Genomic DNA, 23781 nt, shown 5'->3' on the forward strand with positions numbered 1-23781 from the left:
TTCATGTGTGGAGACCCCCTGATGAGCGAGTTGGGTTGCAGCTGAGCGAGCCCAAAGCAGGCTGAGAACACAAGACTAAACACGGAGCCAGCCGGCCATTCGGCTACCTTAGTCAGACTCGACTTCTCCCTGCTGGGCAGCTCTGGGCTGGAGGGGTACGAGCATGTTGCCTCAGGACCTTGCGACCCCTGCTCCCCAGACTCCTCTGGTTCCCTAGGCGCAGCATGCACAGCCTGCTAGGTGCTTTTGGGGGCTGTGACAGCTGAGGGATCCTCCTGACCTGGGACACAAAGGAGCAGCCCCCTGTGGTCTAGTGTGGGTGGTTGGGAGGACAGGGCCACGGAGAGGAGTGGGGAGGCCCAGGAGGAACTGCAGCGCCCCCCTCCCCAGGGTCTGAGCAGCCTGGAACCAGGCAGCAAGCTTGCACCCAGGCCTTCCCCAGTCCCTGCCAGTGCTGCGGTTGGGGGGGGGGGCGGAGTCCTGAGGGGAGGACAAGGCCCTGCCCTTAAAGGACTCTCAGGCCAGGGCTGGGGGCTCTGGAGAATGCTGGGAGGGGGTATACCTGTGCAGAGGACCCAGATCTGCCCCATCACATACGCCTTCCCAAGCCCTTCCCTGGCAGGGGCTCTGCAGGTGACTTCTGACCAAATTCATGAGGTAACAACGGCTAGGCAGTCCCTTCCAGAGAAGGGCACATTAGGGGACTCATGAACCAGAGCAGGGCCCAGGCAGACACTGTGGTCTGAGGGGCCTCTTGTGACAGAAGGCCAGCCAGGGTGCCAAGCATGGATGCCAGGTGTGGAGTGACAGTGCAGCTGTCTCCCTGATCCGTGCCCCACCCCACCCCCACCGGAGCCTCCTGCAGAGCCCTGGGCACTCAGCGTTTGACACCCTCTGTGGGCTTCATTGAATGGGAGCCCTGAGGAGGGAGGGGCACAGGCAGCCAGCTGTGTGGCCACCCAAACATCCCGGAGGGGACGCTTCCCTTCTTCCCATCTGCCCTCTTCATCACCCTCTAGCCTCCTCCCCAGGGCGTTGGAGGCTTCCTGGGGACAGCTTCCTGAGGAGGGAGCATGAGAGGTTGGGGAGACCAGAGAAGGGGAGGATGTGCTGAGGGGGGTGACTGGATAGATCCAATACCCCATCTTCTCCCCACAACCGCACTGCATCCCCTGGGATCCCGCTTCCCTGGGGCGCCCAATCCACTTCGGATTGCCCCTGGGGGCACGCGGTGGGGAGCAGTGCTGGAGCCGTCTCCCCTCTCTGCTGGGAGCGCCACGGGACCACCAGCTCCGTGCGTGGCGACTGAGTCCCGAGGGCGCGGGCGGGGGTGTGAGGAGGGGTGTGCGCAGGCGAGTGTGCGCAGGCGAGTGTGCGCGGACGGGTGTGCGCGCAGAGCGCGAGGGAGGAGCGGGAGCCGGAGAGCCAGGAACGAGCGAACGAGCGGAAGGAGCTGTGCGCGCCGGACAGCTGGGCGTGCGGTCTGCTGGGCGCCACAGCCTCCCCCCTCAGCCGGAGCCGGCAGGGCTATCTCCGCCGGGTACAGTGTGGCTGTCGGGAGCCTGAGGAACCGCGGAGTACAGAGTAGGAGGGAGCCCAGGGTGAGCGCGAGCTCGGAGGAATCTGCGAAGTCTGAAGTCTGAAGATCGGAGAGACCCAGGAGCCCGGAGCGCTCCCGGGGTGGCCTGGGCTGGGTCGGGCGCTTCCCGGCTGGACAGCGTCCTAAACCCTACCCCCTACTCACTCTCCTCCTCCCCAGCCTTGAGACGCGCCCACCCTCGACAAGCTCGCCCACCATGCACCTCAACAGCTCGGCGCCAGGACTCCTTGGCGCGCCAGGGACGGATTCCTCACCCATGCCGTCGGGGCTGGAGGCGGGGCTCCTGGCCCCAGGCTCTGGCAACAGCTCCGGCAATGCGACGGAGCGCGTCCTGGCGGCGCCCAGCAGCGACCTGGACGTGAACACAGACATCTACTCCAAGGTACTGGTGACGGCCGTGTACCTGGCCCTCTTCATGGTGGGCACAGTGGGCAACTCGGTGACAGCGTTCACGCTGGCACGCAAGAAGCCTCTACAGAACCTGCAGAGCACGGTGCACTACCACCTGGGCAGCCTGGCCCTGTCCGACCTGCTCATCCTGCTGCTGGCCATGCCAGTGGAGCTATACAATTTCATCTGGGTGCACCATCCCTGGGCCTTCGGTGACGCCCTCTGCCGCGGCTACTACTTCCTGCGTGATGCCTGCACCTACGCCACGGCCCTCAACGTGGCCAGCCTGAGCGTGGAGCGCTACCTGGCCATCTGCCACCCCTTCAAGGCCAAGACCCTCATGTCCCGCAGCCGCACCAAGAAGCTCATCAGCGCCGTCTGGCTAGCCTCGGGGCTGCTGGCTGTGCCCATGCTCTTCACCATGGGCCAGCAGAACCGCAGTGACGACGGCCAGCACCCCGGGGGTCTGGTGTGTACACCTGTGGTGGATACCGCCACTGTCAAGGTCGTCATCCAGGTGAGCAGCCTGGGGGTGAGGAGATGGGTGCCAGGGGCCCCAGGCTGGGGGCTTTTCTGGGGAGCTCAGGGCTCTCCTTCCCCTCATCCCCCAAGTCATTTCCAGTCTGGGTGCCTGGGTGCCCAGGGAGCTGAAGATGTGTCCTGAGGAATTTTACTCCTGTGCAGCTGGGAAGGGGAGTAGGGTGGGGTGCGGAACACCGACCCCCAGGACCTGCCTCCCTCCTTCTTCCCACCTTTCACTCCAGAGCTGCTGGGTCTTCCTCCCATCTTTACCTCCTTCTATAGCTAGAGCTGGACCCTCTGATCAGGGTATTCCTGGGGGTGGTCCCTGGACCAGCCTTAGGTGTCTCCAAAGTCCCTGATGCCCCTTTCATCAGCTTCTCAAAGGCTTTGTGCCCCCAAAGGTTATGCCCCCTCCCCTGCAGCTGAGCCTCCCAGCTGGCCCCCATTCGGGCAGGCCTGTGGCACCCTGGGCGCCCCCTTCACTCCCTGAGCCTCACTGTCCCCACTTGCAAAGTGATGTAACCATACAGCACCCCCAGAAAGGACAGGGTCAGAGGGAGAGCACGTGGGCAGTGTGGAATGGCCCCTGGCATGGAGAAGGTGCCAAAGGTCCTATTGTTGATGATGATGATGGTGACGATGTGTTTGCTGGGAAGAGCAGAAGTGATTGGGAGTGGAGGGGTGGAGGGGCCAAAGCTGGAGCCAAAGGAGGAGGGGCCCTCTGAGGGCCTGAGCACAATGCCACAGGAGCCCAGGCGGGAGCCCTCCCTGGGGCCACTGCGACAGGCAGCATGGGAGGATCAGACATCTGGGGGGGTTATCAGGCAGGAAGCCACACCAGCATCGAGGTGGGAGGAGGGCGTCAGTCAGGGAAAGTCAGGGCAGAACTGACACTTTGAGAGGCATCTTGGCCTGTGATGTGAGTGGCCGTGGGTGGCCGTGGAGGCGTGGGGCTTCCATCCCAGGGTGGGCTAAGGAAGGCAGAGGGAGGGGTTGGGCAGGGTCTGCACATTGCTGAGCTGGAGGAGGGGCCGGGCTCCACACCACTGCAGCCTCCAGCAGAAAGAGCTGCTGCTGCTGCCCGGGCACCAGAGAGCAGTAGAGCAACTGAATGACGTGGTGGGGATGGTGGCATCTGGACAGGAGCTGGCGCCTGCATGCGGGTGCCTGGGCTGCGGTTGACACCATAGTACCCCGCAGAGGGGCCTTGGGGCAGCTCAAACTCCCAGGTCTTAGGGGCTACAGGGGTCTCCTGCAAGAAGGAGCCCCTTCCCCCAGCAGCAGAGAAATGAGTCCAGCACACTCTGGTGAGGCCCCGCCCTGCTCCAGGAAGGCTCTTCAGTGAGGAACTGCCTTCCTTCCTCTGCTCCGGGCTTGACCCAGGGGCCTTACCCCCTGCCGCATTGGGGGCAACTGTGGGGGGGCATCATGCACTCCTGAATGTGCCTTCACCAAGAGACCTGCTCCCACCAGCTCTGCAGGCGAGGCTGGCCTTCTGCCATCATCCCGGTTGGAGGGACGTGTGGTTCAGCCTAGTCCCCTTCTAGTGTCACGGCCTTGTCTGCCCCACGTAATCGGTCCCCGACTCCATCATCTATCTGAGTCTTGTGGCTCGAGGCCATGGTTCCAGGGTGACTGAGGGGCATCTCTGTCATTCGTCCATTCAGTGAGCATCTGTTGAGTGTCACCCTGGCACAGCTGTGCCCCACACACCTGGCAGTGGCTGAGCTATTACTAGATCCTCCCTGACCTCCTTGTCACCCTCGAAAAGCAGCTTTGATTTTTCTTGGAAGACTCAGCCGTGTGCTTCCAGGCTCGGGGGTGGACAGGCTCTTCCCCATGGATGCTGACAGCTTGGACAAGGCTTGTTGGGGTCGCGGCACCCCGGCTCCATGTGTTTGGGAAGACCATCCTTACGGGGCCGCCCTGGCCGCCTGCCCCTTCGGCCACCACCACCCACTTAGGAGTGTTTCTGGGAGGACGGCTGTCCGCATTTGGGTTTGGGCCATAGAGACAGGACAAGCTTCCACTGGTTTTAAACAGGGTTATCTCACTGAAGGGGGCTGACACCCTTGTCTACCGTCTCCCTGTTCATCAGCCACGTTTGAGGGTATCAAGGCATTGGCCAATCAAAATGGCTGCTCTGCCCAAAGCAGAGGGCTGCTTCCCATTCTCCCTGCCCTGTGCACCTCTTCTGAGGCCCACCAGCCCCCCCACATCTGTGAGATCCCTCCTGGCCACTTGGAAACAGGAGTCATGTCTAGAAGTGAGGTGGCTTGGTGATAAAATTTCTGAGCAACTTTGGATAATCGTTGCTTAATACAGCTGGGCGTTTTCTGAGTGCATGGCCCCAGGGGTGGGGTTGGCCGGGGCGAAGCCAGCTGAGGGCAGGTGAGGGGTGGGGTGGCTCCCACCCAGACCCCTCTCCAAGGCCCAACCCGGCCCAGTGTGAGCAGAGGTGAGATGGAGGAGAGCTGGGTAGGGGGATGGCTTCACTTGTAAGGGGTCCCTGTGCTTCACTGGGGTGTCCTGTCCCTCTGAGCCAGGTGGGACCAGGGTCAAACCCTCCCAACCAGACTGTGCTTACAGCGAAGATCCTGGGGTAGGGACAGCTGTCTGTGAGTGACTGAGTCATTGGCTATTGAGAGACCTTTTGAAGCCTCACTGCCTTGTCCCTGTGTCCATGGTCCATCCACTCAGGTGTCCATTTCACAAGTCTGGGCTGTGTCCCTGTGGAGTGAACATCGAATGACAGTTGGTCAAGCTTCCTCTGATGGGCATGGCTCGGGGTTGGGAGGGAAGCACTGGGGAGAAGCATGGAGGGCAGCAGCCACCCCTAATCCACCTTCAAAAAGCTCTGACCTTTTTGGGATGCAGGCTATGGTCATAGATGTTGTATCTGGCTTCAGGGCTGGTGGCTCCGGCAGTGAATGCGTGTTGATTGCATATGGTGGCAGTAAGCAGTGTGGGTGGGGCGGGGGGGGAGGGCAGCATACCTTGCTGATCGCACAGAGCCTGGGGAATCACTGGCTGGTTCAGTCTGACCTAGGCCAGGGGCTTGTCCAGCATGTCTCATCCAGCAGCCCCCATCCCAGACCCCAGCCATGTCTCCCCGCCTGCCCTGGGCCACCAGCTCTGAGCGCCAGGGCCACGACCAGCAACTGATTGTCGGTCCAGCTGCCCTGGGCCCCGGCTCCTTGGATACCAGTGTCCCCTTCATAAAATGAGAGTGGACCCAGCATTCTGAGGGCTGGGATACTGTGTCCACACACATGCGCATAAACACACATATGTGCACACACAGACACCCATATGTGCACACACAGACACACATCCACACATGGACACCCATATGTGCACACAGACACATGCACACACAGACACACACATGCACACACACACACATGAACACAGAGAAACATGCACACAGACACACATGCATAGGCACACAGAGGCACACATACAGACACGTGGCGCTGCCGGGCGGGGAGGAATCTTGGAGCTTCTCCCAACCACAACAGGGAAATTCTGGGGAGTTGAGAGGGGTGAGTGCAGGTGGGGCGGGCAGAGAGGTGATTGCAGTATTTTAGACATGTTAGAGAAACGCCCCACTATGGACCCCCATGATCGCAAACCCAGGGGCTGATGCAGCGGGGCCAAAGGCTCCTCCACCCTGGCGGCATGATTGCTGTTTCCCGGGCTCACAGCTGTTTCCCAGGGGGCTCAGCCACCGCCTCATCGTTTATCTCCTCAGGAACCCCTCCTACTTAGTGTTCACAGAGTGCTTGGAGCTGGGGTCAGAACACCCACTTCTGACGGGGTGGCCAGCCCGGGCAGGGTGCGCTCACACTCTGGGGCAGCTCAAGAGGCCAGGGCCGTTTTTGATCCTCGTCCACCTGCTCGGAGTCCTGCGGCTGATGGATTGCATAGTGGCCATGTGGTCGTCCAGACCATTAAGGGCTGATGGGATTCCACCAAGGGCCAGCGGCCGAGCCCTGCTGCCACAAAGGGGAAGAAAATTGGTTCCAACAAGATTAGACATTGATCGCCTTTTCATGTTTCTGCCCAGTGCCTCTGTGCCCCCGCTCCAGGCGCTCCCTGGGGCCTCTCACAGATTTATTTCTTCATCCCCATTCATTGACTCTCATGTCCTTCCATCTGCCCATCCGGTGCAGCTCAAGCATCGTTCATGACGAGCACACTGCGGGCCACATCTATGGGAAATGGCAAGGCGAGAAGCATCGGTGGGGCCAGCCCTGGGGGGTGGAAGTGTGACGAGGGACAGACAGCTCCAGAGTCTCAAGTAGTCCCACAAGATGCTCATTAACTGCAAAGGGAAGCAGTGGCTTCACGGTGGATACCACGACTGACACCACATGAAGCACGTGATAAAAGTCAACACCACCAAAGGTGGCACTGTCGCGTGACCCCCATGTGACATGCTGAGAACACAGCACCCCCTCTGGGGTCTTCCTGCCCAAGATGCAGAACCTCAGTCCAATTACGAAGAACACAGGTTGTCCCCTAAAGTGAGAGACTGTCTGTAAAACAGCTGGCCTGCACTCCAAGCACATCAGGGTCGTGAAAATACAGAACAGCTGAGGAACTGCTCTATGTTCAAAGGGACCGAAGAGAAACGTAGACGTGCCATATGACCCAGCAATCCTGCTCCTAGGGTGTATACCCCAAAGAAGTGAAGGCAGGAACTTAAAACAAACGCTTACATACTAGGCATAGTCCTGGCAGCACTGTTCACGATCAGTAAAGGTGGAAACAACCCAAGTGCCCATCAACAGATGAATGGATAAACAAAATGTGGTCTATTCATACAAGGAGCATTGCTCATCGTAAAGAGAAATGAAGTCCTATGACTTGGATGAACCTCTAAGTCATTACACTGAGTGAAAGAACCCAGACACAAAAGGACACATTTTATGGCCGCCACTTATGTGGAACATCTAGAATAGACAATGGCTTAGAAACAGAAAGCAGACCAGTGGTTGCCAGGGCGGGGGTAGGAGTGGGGTGTGGTGATGACAGAGGGGCACCTGGGAACTTTTGGGATGAAGAAGTGTTCTGTGTCTTGACTGCGGTGGTGGTTGAACAACAAAGTACTGATCGAAGCTCATAGATAAGTGTGGATTTTGGTGTGTGTAAGTTCTCTCTCCATGAATCTGTCTTTAGGAAATAACAGACATGGAGAGCTCCCACATTTTCCTCCTGCAAAGGCCATCTGGGGCAGCGAGGTCATCTCTCGGACGGCCCTTGTGTGTCTTCTCACAGTCCTCCCACCCTGAGTGGCCACAAAGCGCTCAATGGCCCTGTCTTAGTTCCTAAGCATTGCTGTAACAGAAGTACTACAAGTGGGTGGCTTTAACCAACAGACATAAATTCTCTCAGAGTTTAGGAGGCTGGAAATCTGAATTCAGGGCGCCAGCTCCAGGGGAAGTCTTTCTCTCTCTGTTGGGTCTGGGGGAAGGTCCTTGTCTCCTCAGCTTCTGCTTCCTGGTTCCTTGGAGATCTCCATGTGGGTTGGCATCTATCTTCCCCCATCTCTGCTCTGTTGGTTTGTTTAATCTTTTTTGTATCTCAAAAGAGATTGACTCAATATACACCCTATACTAACCCTGCCTCATTAACATAACAAAGACAACCCATTCCCAAATGGGATTATAACCACGGACATAGAGATTAGGATTGACAACACATATTTTAGGGGACATAATTCAATCCAGATGGCACAGGACGAGACAGTGTTTCATGCTATTGCTCTTAGGGTCGCTAAGAGTCAGAACCAACTTGACAGAACCTAACAACAATTCAATCCATAACAGGCCCCAAAGGACCCCGAGCTCCAAAGACTACTGGTTCTGCCAGGCTGAGCCTTTGGGGGCCACAGAGCCCTTTTCACCACGCCCAGCTGGCGACACACCGGGCAGGCAGAGAAGACAGAAGTTCTGTCTCCCAGCACTGGGAGGAGGGTGTGGCTGGGCCAAGTCATTGGGTCCGCAGACCCCAGGGACACCCCTCTTCCCAGGCCTGGCGTTCAACCTACTGGTGCCAGAGAGGGCACGGTCACTGAGGGGCCATGGGTCAGCCCAGCCCATATTCCCAAGGCGCCTCGTGAAAACCCAGCCCTAGAGAAGAACCGCCTAGGCTTCTCAGCACTGAGTGGGGAAACCAAGGGCAGAAAGGGACGAGACTGCCTGCTTTTCCTGCCTGGAGTTCCCCTACCAGTGCCGGCCAGAGGGAACCACCTGCTTGGTGAGCTGGTCCTGCCACAGGACCAGCTGTCCATGGAATGGCACCCCTGCTGCCTGCTGCCCATCAGTGCTGGGGACTCAGGTCGCCTGTGCAGGGGAGGAGGTGAGCCTTGTCAGTACAGCTGCTGGGGAGGAAGGGGGGAGGCAGCAAGCAAGAGGGAGTCCTTGGGGCACACAGCACACCTCTGGGGGCAGTGTGGGGTTCTTCGCAGTGGAAGTGTAGATCCCAGGCCCAGGCTCAAGTCCCAGCCTCGCCACCACCAGCCACCGGGCCCAGGCAAGCAGCTGAACCGCTCCGTGCCTCAGCTTCCTCATCTGCCAGGTGATTTTCTGAGTTAGTGCAAACGGAACCCTGAGTCAGTTATTAATGCTGACAGCAACAGTACAGCGGCGTTTGAGGAGTGGCTGGGGCCCTCTGCTCCGCTGTTCTAGGATAACAAGAGCTCTTCTCCCCCATCCACCCATCCAGGCATGGGGCGGGGGAGGGGGCTCGAGTGCACACCGCAGAGTCCTGAAAAAACCACTCAGTGCCCAAGCAGTGCTCCCACATCGATCACATCCTGGAGCCCTCAGCGCCGGGCAGCGTCTGTCCATTTCCTTGAGAAGCTGGCCACCTAAATAAAGGTCAGGGTTTGAGTGAGGCTCTCTGGTACCCAGGTTTGAAGAATTCTCTTCTGAGCATCTTTGTGGTGAAATGCATTCCTTTATGTGGCCAAAGAAGAGTTGATGCCTTTGAATTGAGGTGTCGGCGAAGAATATTGAATATACCATGGATTGCCAAAAGAACAAAGAAATCTGTCTTGGAAGAAGCACGAGCAGAGTGCTCTTTAGAAGCCCGGATGGCGAGACTTCATCTCACCTACTTTGGACATGTTATCAGGAGGGGCCAGTCCTTGGAGAAGGACATCATGCTTGGTAAAGTAGAGGGTCAGCAAAAAAGAGGAAGACCCTCAATGAGATGGACTGACACAGTGACTGCAACAATGGGCTTAAGCACAGCAACAATTGTGAGGATAGTGCAGGACTGGGCAGTGTTTCCTTCTGTTGTGCATAGGGTCACTATGAATTGGAACCGACTCAACAGTACCTAACAACAACAATGTGGCCTTTTGCCTTGGTTCTTTGGAAAAACAGTTTGAGAGATTTCCCCGCTAAACCCTGAGGAGTTACCGTTGCCCTAGTTTCCCACCCAGGAAGGTTTGTTACTTTCGTCCTAGTTGATTGACATTTTGTGGGTAAGCTTGTTTGTTCCTTTTTGTCTGGCCCTGGGCTGCACCCTGCCCTGTGATTGGTTAACAGACTATGCAAACGAGATGAGTTGTAGCCTCTTCTACAAATGTCTATGGCCTACAGGGAGGGGATTGGTCAGTTTTTGGCCCTGGTGGGAGTGCCACAAGGAGTTTGTAGATATAAGCAGCCAGCCATACAGAGATTTTTCAGGCAGGAAAAAGCAGGGAGAGAAACAGCAGGAAGAAGCAGAAAGAGACAGGAGGCAGGGAGCCTCCTGAAAAAGCTGTAACACAGGTCAAAGGGTGGAACTCTGAAGACAGCAACAGGCCTGGAAGGGGCCCTGTGGCAGAGTCAGTGGTGATAGAATGCAGAGCCAAGGGGAGCCTGTCCTCAGGGGGCTGAAAAGAGGCCTGCACGGCTTGTTGATCCGGATCCTGAGAGGTACTCTGTTCCTTAAGAAACCACTTAGCTGTCAGAATGGTCTGTGAGTTCTGTGTGGACATTGCAACGGGTTATCAAACCCAGAAGAGAAGTAGAGAGTGCCATGGGAGGGATGGCTGGTATCAGAACTGGTAAAAAGGTTGGGGGGTGGAGGTATGTCTGACCTCCACCTCATGGGAACCAGCCTTGGGCTGATCTTGGTTCACATTAATCACCCTGAAGTTAGACAGGTTCTGACGCTATGACTACTACTCCCCTTTATGGTCTGATGACATTTTTCCCTCCCTCCCTACCCACCCAAGCACAGTGGGTAGAGCGGTGAACAAAACTGGTAAAAATTTCTGCCCTGTGGAGCACACATCCCAACTGAATACAGAAAATAAGCAAAGTAAATAACATGTCAAAATGATAGCAACAAGTGCAATGGAGAAAAATTGAACAGAGAAAGAGGGCAGGGAGGATGGGGATGCTGTTTTGAAGAGGCAGGTCAGAGAAGGTCTCACGGAGGTGATGTCAGTGTCTTTGGGTCCTGACCCTGAAGGAGCAAACGTTCAGGTGTCTGAGGACAAAGGTTCCTGGTAGAGGGAACGGCCAGTGCAAAGTCATGGGGCTGCAGGTGCTGGGTGCTGGAGGAACAGCGAGGAGACCAGTGTGGCCGGAGCGGCATGGGCAGAGGGGCAGGACAAGAAGTAACGGGGGCCGGTCACGTAGGGCCTTGTGACCATGCTGTGGCTTTTATTCTAGGAACAGTGGTTGGCACTGGAGATGGTGAGTGGAGCAGCAAAGTGACAGGCATTTGCCCAGCATCGCCTGGCTGCTGTGTTGAGAATGTTTTGAGGGTGGGGGAAACTGTTAGGAACTGGCTGCAGCATCCAGGCAGGGGAGCAAGGCCATTCAGACCAGGGTGTTCATGGAGGAGGGGGTGAAAAGGGGTTGGATACTGGATGTGTGTTTTGTCTTTTTCTAAAGCCTGTCTTCAAATTGACATACAGTAAGATTCATTGTTTTGGTTTACATCTGAGCGTAAGGCATAGAATCCTGTAACCATCACCAACAGTGGAGGACGCTCCCCTTACCCCAAAGCCTCACCTTCTGTTGTTGCTCAGTAGTCAGCGGCACCCCCAGCCCCAGCCACTCGCAACCACCTATCTGTTCTCCTTCCTGAGAGTTTTGCATTTTTCAGAACATTGGATAAGTGGAAACATGTGGGACTTAGCCTTTTGGGTCTGGCTTCTTTCACTTGCATAATGCGTTTGAGATTCATCCCTGCTGCTGAGTTCATTTTTTTCTTTTTTTGTGCAGTAGGATTCCATTGTGGGTGCATCACCAGGTGTTTTCCACTCACTAGTTGAAGGACATTTGGGTTCTTTTCAATTTGGGGTGATTGTGAATAAAGCTGCTGCAGATATTCACTAGTGCTGCTATAACAGAAATACTACAGGTGGATGGCTTTAACAAACAGAAATTTATTTTCTCACAGTTTAGGAGGCTAGAAGTCCAAATTCAGAGCACAGGTTCTAGGGGAAGGCTTTCTGTGTCAGCTCTGAAGGAAGATCCTTGTCTCTTCAGCTTCTGCTTCCTGGTTCCTTGAAGATCTTGTCTCTTGGTATCTATCTTACCCCATCTCTCCTCTGCTTGCTTGTTTAAACTTTTATATCTCAGAAGAGACTGACTCTACACTAATCCTGCCTTATTAACATAACAAAGACAACCCATTCCCAAATGGGATTATAACAGTTACCTGATTAGGGTCCGTGCCCTGGAGCAGTTAAGCCAAAGAAACATACTCCAAGTCAGAAAGAGTGAGAAAGTTTATTAAGGAGACGTACTCGAAGGCAACGGGTTATACATCACCAGGGATCCAGCAGCAACATAGGCTGTCTCTATGGAGTCCCAAAGAGCAATTTTACGTTAGAGCTTATATAGAATCTTCCAGGGGTTAGAAGTGTCTTTGTAGTCGGCAGATGGCATGGCTGGAGGAGTTATGCATTACAAGATAGTGACAAAAGACTGTTTATCAGAAATACTTATCAGATACCTAGGCTCTGATTTTCCTGTGGGGGTTGTAAGTCACAGGTGGTTAGACAGAACAAAGCAAAGTTATTTGCGTCAGTTTAAAACAAAGAACAAAGTCATTAACATTAGGTCAAAACAAAGTCTTTAACAGAGGTATGCGAAGGAGGAGGCAGGCAGAGCAAGGAGAAGAACTTTTAGGTTCATCATGGCATTAGTTATGTCAAGCTCTCAGTCACCCGTTTTGAAAAAGGAGAAAACAGGCTGGGGAGTATTGGGGTCACATAACCACGGGCATAGGGGTTAAGATTTACGACACGTATTTTTGGAAGACATCATTCAATCCATAACACTTACATACAGTGTTTCGTGTGAACATACGTTTTCATTTCTGTTGGGCGAATACCTAAAAGTCAGATGCTGGATCATAGAGGAAGTAGATGTTTAGAGGAAAGTGGCAAACTATGCCATTTTCAATGTCCACCAGCAATAGGGGAAAGTACCGGTTCATCTGTGTCTTGGACAGCCCTTGGTATTGTCTGGTTTTTTGTTTTGTTTTGTTTTATTTAGCCATTCTAATGGGTTCTGAGTTGGAATCGACTCCATGGCAATGGGTTAATGGGTTATTTATACCTTTCCTGGTGTGTGTCTGTCAGGGTTATATCTTTTATCATACTTATTCAATCTGTATGCTGAGCAAACAGTCCGAGAAACTGCACTAAACATCCACTTAAACATCTTCAGAAAGCAGGTTGGGATTTGATTGGAATTGTGTTGCTCAGTAGATCAATTTGGGGAGACTCAGCATCTTACCGATACTTAGTCTTCCAACCTATGAACACTGCATCTCTCTCCATTTGTTTAAGTCTTTGATTTCATTCACCAGTAGAAGTTTCCAACATATATGTCCTGCACATATTTTGTTAGATTAATATATAATTATTTCCTGGTTTGGGTGCTAATGTAAGTGGTCCTTTTTTTTTTTTTTCCAATTGTTCGTGGCTAGTATACAGAAACGCGATTGACTTTTTTGTATATTGACCTTGTACCTTGCAACGATGATGAACTCTCTTACTAGCTATAGTAGTTCTTCTGTAGCTTCCTTGTGAATTTCTACATGGACAATCACGTTGTCTGTGAATAGAGATGCTTTTATTTCTCCTTTCTATTATGTATACTTTTTTTTTATTAACTTTTATTAAGCTTCAAGTGAACGTTTACAAATCCAATCAGTCTGTCACATATAAGTTTACGTACATCTTTCTCCGTACTCCCACTTGCTCTTCCCCTATTGAGTCAGCCCTTTCAGTCTCTCCTTTCGTGACAATTTTGCCAGCTTCCCTCTCTCTCTATCCTCCCATCCTCCCTCCAGACAAGAGTTGCCAACACAGTCTCAAGTGTCCACCTGATATAATTAGCTCATTCTTCATCAGTGTCTCTCTCCCACCCACTGACCAGTCCCTTTCATGTCTGATGAGTTGTCTTCGGGGATGGTTCCTGTCCTGGGCCAACAGAAGGTCTGGGGAGCATGGCCGCCGGGATTCCTCTAGTCTCAGTCAGACCATTAAGTATGGTCTTCTTATGAGAATTTGGGGTCTGCATCCCACTGATCTCCTGCTCCCTCAGGGGTTCTCTGTTGTGCTCCCTGACAGGGCAGTCATCGGTTGTGGCCGGGCACCAACTAGTTCTTCTGGTCTCAGGATGATGTAGGTCTCTGGTTCATGTGGCCCTTTCTGTCTCTTGGGCTCTTAGTTGTCGTGTGACCTTGGTGTTCTTCATTTTCCTTTGCTCCAGGTGGGTTGAGACCAATTGATGCATCTTAGATGGCCACTTGTTAGCATTTAAGACCCCAGACGCCACATTTCAAAGTGGGATGCAGAATGTTTTCATAATAGAATTATTTTGGCAATTGACTTAGAAGTCCCCTCAAACCGTGTTCTCCAGACCCCCGCCCCTGCTCCGCTGACCTTTGAAGCATTCATTTTATCCCGGAAACCTCTTTGCTTTTGGTCCAGTCCAATTGAGCTGACCTTCCATGTATTGAGTGTTGTCTTTCCCTTCACCCAAAGCAGTTCTTATCTACTGATTAATCAATAAAAAAACCCTCTCCCTCCCTCCCTCCCTCCCTCCCCCCTTCGTAACCACAAAAGTATGTGTTCTTCTCAGTTTTTACTATTTCTCAAGATCTTATAATAGTGGTCTTATACAATATTTGTCCTTTTGCTTCTGACTCATTTCGCTCAGCATAATGCCTTCCAGGTTCCTCCATGTTATGAAATGTTTCACAGATTCGTCACTGTTCTTTATCGATGCATAGTATTCCATTGTGTGAATATACCACAATTTATTTACCCATTCATCCGTTGATGGACACCTTGGTTGCTTCCAGCTTTTTGCTGTTGTAAACAGAGCTGCAATAAACATGGGTGTGCATATATCTGTTTGTGTGAAGGCTCTTGTATCTCTAGGGTATATTCCGAGGAGTGGGATTTCTGGGTTGTATGGTAGTTCTATTTCTAACTGTTTAAGATAACGCCAGATAGATTTCCAAAGTGGTTGTAACATTTTACATCCCCACCAGCAGTGTATAAGAGTTCCAATCTCTCCGCAGCCTCTCCAACATTTATTATTTTGTGTTTTTTGGATTAATGCCAGCCTTGCTGGTGTGAGATGGAATCTCATCGTAGTTTTAATTTGCATTTCTCTCATGGCTAATGATCGAGAGCATTTTCTCATGTATCTGTTGGCTGCCTGAATATCTTCTTTAGCGAAGTGTGTGTTCATATCCTTTGCCCACTTCTTGATTGGGTTGTTTGTCTTTTTGTGGTTGAGTTTTGACAGAATCATGTAGATTTTAGAGATCAGGCGCTGGTCTGAGATGTCATAGCTGAAAATTCTTTCCCAGTCTGTAGGTGGTCTTTTTACTCTTTTGGTGAAGTCTTTAGATGAGCATAGGTGTTTGATTTTTAGGAGCTCCCAGTTATCGGGTTTCTCTTCATCATTTTTGGTAATGTTTTGTATTCTGTTTATGCCTTGTATTAGGGCTCCTAGGGTTGTCCCTATTTTTTCTTCCATGATCTTTATCGTTTTAGTCTTTATGTTTAGGTCTTTGATCCACTTGGAGTTAGTTTTTATGCATGGTGTGAGGTATGGGTCCTGTTTCATTCTTTTGCAAATGGATATCCAGTTATGCCAGCACCATTTGTTTAAAAGACTATCTTTTCCCCAATTAACTGACACTGGTCCTTTGTCAAATATCAGCTGCTCATACGTGGATGGATTTATATCTGGGTTCTCAATTCTGTTCCATTGGTCTATGTGCCTGTTGTTGTACCAGTACCAGGCTGTTTTGACTACTGTGGCTGTATAATAGGTTCTGAAATCAGGTAGAGTGAGGCCTCCCACTTTCTTCTTCTTTTTCAGTAACGCTTTGCTTATCCGGGGCTTCTTTCCTTTCCGTATGAAATTAGTGATTTGTTTCTCTACCCCCTTAAAATTTGACATTGGAATTTGGATCGGAAGTGCGTTGTATGTATAGATGGCTTTTGGTAGAATAGACATTTTTACTATGTTAAGTCTTCCTATCCATGAGCAAGGTATGATTTTCCACTTAAGTATGTCCTTTTGAATTTCTTGTAGTAGAGCTTTGTAGTTTTCTTTGTATAGGTCTTTTACATCCTTGGTAAGATTTATTCCTAAGTATTTTATCTTCTTGGGGGCTACTTGAATGGTATTGATTTGGTTATTTCCTCTTTGGTGTTCTTTTTGTTGATGTAGAGGAATCCAAGTGATTTTTGTATGTTTATTTTATAACCTGAGACTCTGCCAAACTCTTCTATTAGTTTCAGTAGTTTTCTGGAGGATTCCTTAGGGTTTTCTGTGTATAAGATCATGTCATCTGCAAATAGTGATAACTTTACTTCCTCCTTGCCAATCCGGATACCCTTTATTTCTTTGTCTAGCCTAATTGCCCTGGCTAGGACTTCAAGTACGATGTTGAATAATAGCGGCGATAAAGGGCATCCTTGTCTAGTTCCCGTTCTCAAGGGAAATGTTTTCAGGTTCTCTCCATTTAGAGTGATATTGGCTGTTGGCTTTGCATAGATGCCCTTTATTATGTTGAGGAATTTTCCTTCAATTCCTATTTTGGTAAGAATTTTTATCATAAATGGGTGTTGGACTTTGTCAAATGCCTTTTCTGCATCAATTGATAAGATCATGTGGTTTTTATCTTTTGTTTTATTTATGTGATGGATTACATTAATGGTTTTTCTGACATTAAAACAGCCTTGCATACCTGGTATAAATCCCACTTGATCATGGTGAATTATTTTTTTGATGTGTTGTTGGACTCTATTGGCTAGAATTTTGTTGAGGATTTTTGCATCTATGTTCATGAGGGATATAGGTCTATAATTTTCTTTTTTTGTAATGTCTTTACCTGGTTTTGGTATCAGGGAGATGGTGGCTTCATAGAATGAGTTGGGTAGTATTCCGTCATTTTCTATGCTTTGAAATACCTTCAGTAGTAGTGGTGTTAAGTCTTCTCTGAAAGTTTGATAGAACTCTGCAGTGAAGCCGTCCGGGCCAGGGCTTTTTTTTTTGGAAGTTTTTTGATTACCGTTTCAATCTCTTTTTTTGTTATGGGTCTATTTAGTTGTTCTACTTCTGAATGTGTTAGTTTAGGTAGGTAGTGTTTTTCCAAGAATTCATCCATTTCTTCTAGGTTTTCAAATTTGTTAGAGTACAATTTTTCTTAGTAATCTGAAATGATTCTTTTAATTTCATTTGGTTCTGTTGTGATGTGGTCCTTCTCGTTTCTTATTCGGGTTATTTGTTTCCTTTCCTGTTTTTCTTTAGTCAGTCTGGCCAATGGTTTATCAATTTTGTTAATTTTTTCAAAGAACCAGCTTTTGGCTTTGTTAATTCTTTCAATTGTTTTTCTGTTCTCTAATTCATTTAGTTCAGCTCTAGTTTTTATTATTTGTTTTTTTCTGGTGCCTGATGGGTTCTTTTGTTGCTCACTTTCTATTTGTTCAAGTTGTCGGGACAGTTCTCTGCTTTTGGCTCTTTCTTCTTTTTGTATGTGTGCATTTATCGATATAAATTGGCCTCTGAGCACTGCTTTTGCTGTGTCCCAGAGGTTTTGATAGGAAGTATTTTCATTCTCGTTGCATTCTATGAATTTCCTTATTCCCTCCTTGATGTCTTCAATAACCCAGTCTTTTTTCAGGAGGGTATTGTTCATTTTCCAGGTATTCGATTTCTTTTCCCTAGTTTTTCTGTTATTGATTTCCAGTTTTATTGCCTTGTGGTCTGAGAAGATGCTTTGTAATATTTCGATGTTTTGGACTCTGCAAAGGTTTGTTTTATGACCTAATACGTGGTCTATTCTAGAGAACGTTCCATGTGCGCTAGAAAAAAAAGGATACTTTGCAGCAGTTGGGTGGAGAGTTCTGTATAAGTCAATGAGGTCAAGTTGGTTGATTGTTGTAATTAGGTCTTCCGTGTCTCTGTTGAGCTTCTTACTGGATGTCCTGTCCTTCTCCGAAAGTGGTGTGTTGAAGTCTCCTACTATAATTGTGGAGGTGTCTATCTCACTTTTCAATTCTGTTAAAATTTGATTTATGTATCTTGCAGCCCTGTCATTGGGTGCATAAATATTTAATATGGTTATGTCTTCCTGATCAATTGTCCCTTTTATCATTATATAGTGTCCTTCTTTATCCTTTGTGGTGGATTTAAGTCTAAAGTCTATTTTGTCAGAAATTAATATTGCTACTCCTCTTCTTTTTTGCTTATTGTTTGCTTGATATATTTTTTTCCATCCTTTGAGTTTTAGTTTGTTTGTGTCTCTAAGTCTAAGGTGTGTCTCTTGTAGGCAGCATATAGACGGATCGTGTTTCTTTATCCAGTCCGTGACTCTCTGTCTCTTTATTGATGTATGTTATGTTATGTGTATTATTATTTTTTTAATTAATCTTAATTTGTTTGTTTTTGTGATTTCCCTATTTGAGTTGATATCAGGACGTTCTGTTTTGTGACCTTGTATTGTGCTGGTATCTGATATAATTGGTTTTCTGACCAAACAATATCCTTTAGTATTTCTTGTAGCTTTGGTTTGGTTTTTGCAAATTCTCTAAACTTGTGTTTATCTGTAAATATCTTAATTTCGCCTTCATATTTCAGAGAGAGTTTTGCTGGATATATGATCCTTGGCTGGCAGTTTTTCTCCTTCAGTGCTCTGTATATGTCGTCCCATTCCCTTCTTGCCTGCAGGGTTTCTGCTGAGTAGTCTGAACTTATTCTTATTGATTCTCCCTTGAAGGAAACCTTTCTTTTCTCCCTGGCTGCTTTTAAAATTTTCTGTTTATCTTTGGTTTTGGCGAGTTTGATGATAATATGTCTTGGTGTTTTTCTTTTTGGATCAATCTTAAATGGGGTTTGATGAGCATCTTGGCTAGATATCCTTTCATCTTTCATGATGTCTGGGAAGTTTTACGTCAGGAGTTCTTCAACTATTTTCTCTGTGTTTTCTGTCCCCCCCTCCCTGTTCTGGGACTCCAATCACCCGCAAGTTATCCTTCTTGATAGAGTCCCACATGATTCTTAGGGTTTCTTCATTTTTTTTAATTCTTTTATCTGATTTTTTTTCAGCTATGTTGGTGTTGATTCCCTGGTCCTCCAGATGTCCCAGTCTGCATTCTAATTGCTCGAGTCTGCTCCTCTGACTTCCTATTGTGTTGTCTAATTCTGTAATTTTATTGTTAATCTTTTGGATTTCTACATGCTGTCTCTCTATGGATTCTTGCAAGTTATTAATTTTTGCACTATGTTCTTGAATAATCTTTTTGAGTTCTTCAACAGTTTTATCAGTGTGTTCCTTGGCTTTTTCTGCAGTTTGCCTTATTTCGTTTGTGATGTCTTGAAGCATTCTGTAAGTTAGTTTTTTATATTCTGTATCTGATAATTCCAGGATTGTATCTTCATTTGGGAAAGATTTTGATTCTTTTGTTTGGGAGGTTGGAGAAGCTGTCATGGTCTGCTTCTTTATGTGGTTTGATATGGACTGCTGTCTCCAAGCCATCACTGAGAAACTAGTTTTTCCAGAAAATCCGCTAAAAAAAAAATGCAGTCGGATCCCTGTCAGAGTTCTCCCTCTGGCTCAGGCTATTCGGATGTTAATGAAGCTGCCTGGGGAGGGTGGGGGAGGGATCAGAGAGATAGGAGAGTAGCACCTCAGAATATAGCCAGAGTTGCTTGTCTTGCTTGGAATGACTATTATATCTGAGATTTCTGCGGGGCGCGTCACCTATGTGTGCTGGCTGTGTGGCGATTGCCCCCGGGGGGTCTGGCCCGCTGGAGTCACAGTCAGATCCTCTGCTGCCAGCCCCACCTCCAGCGTCAAGGTTCCCCTACTTGGACGGTGCACTCCCGACTCCAAAATCAGTCGCTGTCTCCCGGGGACTCCCCGTCCCGCCAGCCGCGTCGCGGCACTGCCCCCGCGAATCGGCTGGGCTCCCCCCCAGGGGTCAGCTCAGGCAAACGGAGCAGCTCCCTGCGCCTGCGCTGCGACTGTGCGTCCCGGCTGGGACGCCGCTCTCCCTGCTCCAAGACCAGTCGCTGCCCCCCGGGGACCTCCCCCACCGGCCGCGTCGCCACGCCGCCCGCACAAACCGGTTGGGCCCCCCCCCCGGGGCTAGTTCAGGGGGATGGAGCAGCTCGCCGCACCTATGCCGTGCCTGCGCCCAGTCAAAATTCCAGCGGGACGGTTCCCCGGCTGGGACGCTGCTCTCCCCGCTCCAAGACCCGTCACTGTCTCCCGGGGACTTCTCCCACCGGCTGCGTCGCCACGCCGCCCGCGCGAACCGGCTGGGCCCCCTCCCGGGGTTAGTTCAGGGGGGTGGAGCAGCTCCCCACGCTTATGCTGTGCCCACGTCCCGCCAAAATCCCGGCGGGATGACTCCCCGGCTGGGACGCTGCTCTCCCTACTCCAAGATCAGTCACTGCCTCCCAGGGACTTCTCCTACTGGCTGCGCCGCCACGCCACCCACGCGAACCGGCTGGGCCCCCTCCTGGAATGAGTTCGGGGGCCAGGGCTCAGCCCCTTGTTTGTGCCGTCTGCCCCCCTGGGCTCTGCCCCAAATCGGGCGCCGAAGGTCACCTGACTGGTACACTGGCTCCAGGCTCTGAAAACAATCACTGCCTCCCCGTATTTGTTCGTTCTCTGTCTCTAAATCTGTGTTTGTTGTTCAGGGTTCGTAGATTGTTATGTATGTGATCGATTCACTTGTTTTTCCGAGTCTTTGTTGCAAGAGGGATCCGCGGTAGCGTCCACCTAGTCCGCCATCTTGGCCCCGCCTCCCTAATATGTATACTTTTTATTTCTTTTTCTAACACTAACGCCTTGGCTATAATAGCTTCCAGGATGACGTTGAATAGGAGTGGCGAGAGCAGACATTTTTGCCTTGTTCCTGATCTTAGCAGGAAGATTTCGGTCTTTCACAGTTAAGTGTGGTGTTAGCTGTAGTCTTTTAATAGATGCTGTTTATCAGGCTAATAAAGTTCCCTTCTATTCCTAGTTTGCTGAGAGTGTTTATTATAAAGAGATGTTGAATTTTGTCCATTGCTGTATCTGCATCTATTGTGATGGTCATGTGGTTTTTCTTCATTAGTCAGTTAATATGGCGAACTACAATGACTAATATTTTAGTGTTGAACCAGCCCTGGGATAAACCGGCTCTTGGGATAAACCCTAGTTGGTCGTGTATCATCCTTTTTATATATTGCTAGATTGGATGCACTAATCTTTTGTTGAGAATTTTTGCATCTGTGTCTATAAGGGATATTGTCTGTAGTTTTATTTTCTTGTACTGTCTTTGACTGGTGTTGGTATCAGAATACCACTGGGCTCATAAAATGAGTCGGGAAGTATTTGTTCCTCTTCTGTTTTCTGGAAGAGATTGTGCAGAACTGATATTATTTCTTCTTTAAAGGTTTGGTAGACTTCACTGATGAAACCATTTGGGCTTGGAGTTTTGTGGGAAGGTTTCTAACAAAAAATTCAAATCTTTTAACAGATATGGATAATTATCCAGGTTATGCATTTCTTGTTGAGTAAGTTTCAAAGCCTTTGCTATGCTGTTCACTTGCCCCATGCCTGCACCGTTTTGGATTTAACGTTGGGTCTGGGAGGTGGTTTATATCATAGTTAAGTTTTCAGAGCCTTTACTGTTTCATGTATGTGCAGCTCGGGAGCAATCCCAGGACTTGTGTTGATTCATTCACAGAACTAGGGGATCCCCCTTTGCCAACTTTCTCCTCTCTGGGATTTCTCCCACACTCTCCAAAAAAAAAAATTTTTTTTTTTCTCCAGTTCCCAGAGATCCTTCTGTCAGTTTGTTGTACTGTGGTGGCTTGCGTGTTACTGTAATGCTGTGCCACTGGTATTTCAAATACGAGCAGGGTCACCCATGGTGGGCAGGTTTCAGCTGAGCTTCTAGACTAAGACAGACTAGGGAGAAGGACCTGATGATCTACTTCTGAAAAAACTAGCCAGTGAAAATCTTATGGAAAACAGCAGAACATTGTATGAAGAAGAACGTGGGATCAGGATTGGAGGAAAACTCATTAACAACCTGTGATATGTAGACCACACAACCTTGCTTGCTGGAAGTGAAGAGGACTTAAAGCACTTACTGATGAAGATCAAAGACCACAGCCTTCGGTATGGATTACACCTCCACATAAAGAAAACAAAAATCCTCACAACTGGACCAATGAGTAACATCATGATGAACTGAGAAAAGATTGAAGTTGTCAAGGATTTCATTTTACTTGGATCCACAGTCAACCCTCAGGGAAGCAGTAGTCAAGAAGTCAAACTTCACATTGCATTGGGTAAATTGCTCTAAAAGCTGTCTTTAAAGTGTTGGAAAGTGAAGATGTCACTTTGAGGGCTAAGGTACACCTGGCCCAAGCCATGGTATTTTCAGTCACCTTATATGCGTGTGAAGGTTGGACAGTGAATGAGGAAGACTGAAGAAGAATTGATGCCTTTGAATTATGGTGTTGGCAAAGAATATTGAATATACCAAGGACTGCCAGAAGAACGAACAAATCTGTCTTGGAAGAAGTACTGCCAGAATGCTCCTTAGAATCAAGGATGGCAAGACTTTGTCTCACATACTTTAGACATGTTATCAGGAGGGGCCAGTCCCTGGAGAAGGACATCATGCTTAGTAAAGTAGAGGGTAAGCAAAAAGGACTAAGATCCTCAACCAGATGGATTGACACAGTGGCTGCAACAGTGGGCTCAAGCGTAACAACAATCATGAGGAAGGCACAGGACCCCGTAGTGTTTTCATTCTGTTGTACATGGAGTCACTATGAGCCAGAACCAGCTCAACAACACCTAACAACAACAACCTCTATTTGTTATTGTATTCATTGCTCTAGGGTTAACAATATGCATCTTTAATGTTTCAAAGTCTGATAAGAGTTCGTATTGTACCGATTCATACCTGACACTTCCCACTTCTCAGTGGATCATTTTGAAGTCTATTTCTATCGAGTGCTTTTTTTCTTTTCTTTGGCTCATGTTTTCGTATGCTTTGCATATCTAGTAATTGTGTATTGTATAGTGGACATTGTGGATGACACATTTGTGAGACTCTTCAGTTGTGTTATTTTCTTAGTCACCTAGTGCTGCTATAATGGAAATACCACAAGTAGATAGCTTTAACAAAGAGAAGTGTATTCTCTTATGGCCTAGTAGGTTACAAGTCCAAATTCAGGACGTCAGCTCCCTGGGAAGGCTTTCTCTCTGTGTGGGCTCTGGAGGAAGGTCCTTGTCATCAATCTTCCCCTCATTGAACCTTGGGGTCCACAAGAACCTTGGGGTCCAAAGGATGCGCTCTCCTCTCAGCGCTGCTTTCTTGGTGGTATGAGGCCCCCGTCTCTCTGCTCGCTTCTCTCTTTTAGATCTCAAAAGAGACTGAGTCAAGACACAGTCCAATCCTGTAGATTGAGTCCTGCCTCATTAACATGATTGCCGCCTATCCCACCTCATTAACATCATAGAGGTAGGATTTACAACACTTAGGAAAATCACACCGTATGACAAAATGTTGGACAATCACACAATAGTGGGAACTGTGGTCTAGCCAAATTGATACACATATTTTTGGAGGACACAATTCAAGCCATGACGGCTATCTTGCTTTGAGGGTGTTGATTGTTGTTAGTAGACAGTTCAGCAGCTGACTGGTTGTCTTGAACTGGTATAGGCTTGGTTTTCTGCTTTGTTCGTGCAGATCTGTG

At 49.3% G+C, this 23781-nt stretch overlaps 1 protein-coding gene across 1 annotated transcript in view; it reads left to right on the top strand.

The window, feature by feature from the left end:
* Positions 1-1796: 1796 nt before the first annotated feature.
* NTSR1 (neurotensin receptor 1) overlaps positions 1797-23781 on the top strand; it is a 56931-nt gene continuing 34946 nt past the window's right edge. Inside the window, exon 1 of the mRNA XM_010601152.2 lies at positions 1797-2507. Coding sequence (XP_010599454.1) covers positions 1797-2507 — 711 coding nt within the window. The remainder of the gene's footprint in view (positions 2508-23781) is intronic.

The sequence above is a fragment of the Loxodonta africana genome, chromosome 24 (assembly GCF_030014295.1).
Source record: "Loxodonta africana isolate mLoxAfr1 chromosome 24, mLoxAfr1.hap2, whole genome shotgun sequence".
NCBI lineage: Eukaryota > Metazoa > Chordata > Mammalia > Proboscidea > Elephantidae > Loxodonta > Loxodonta africana.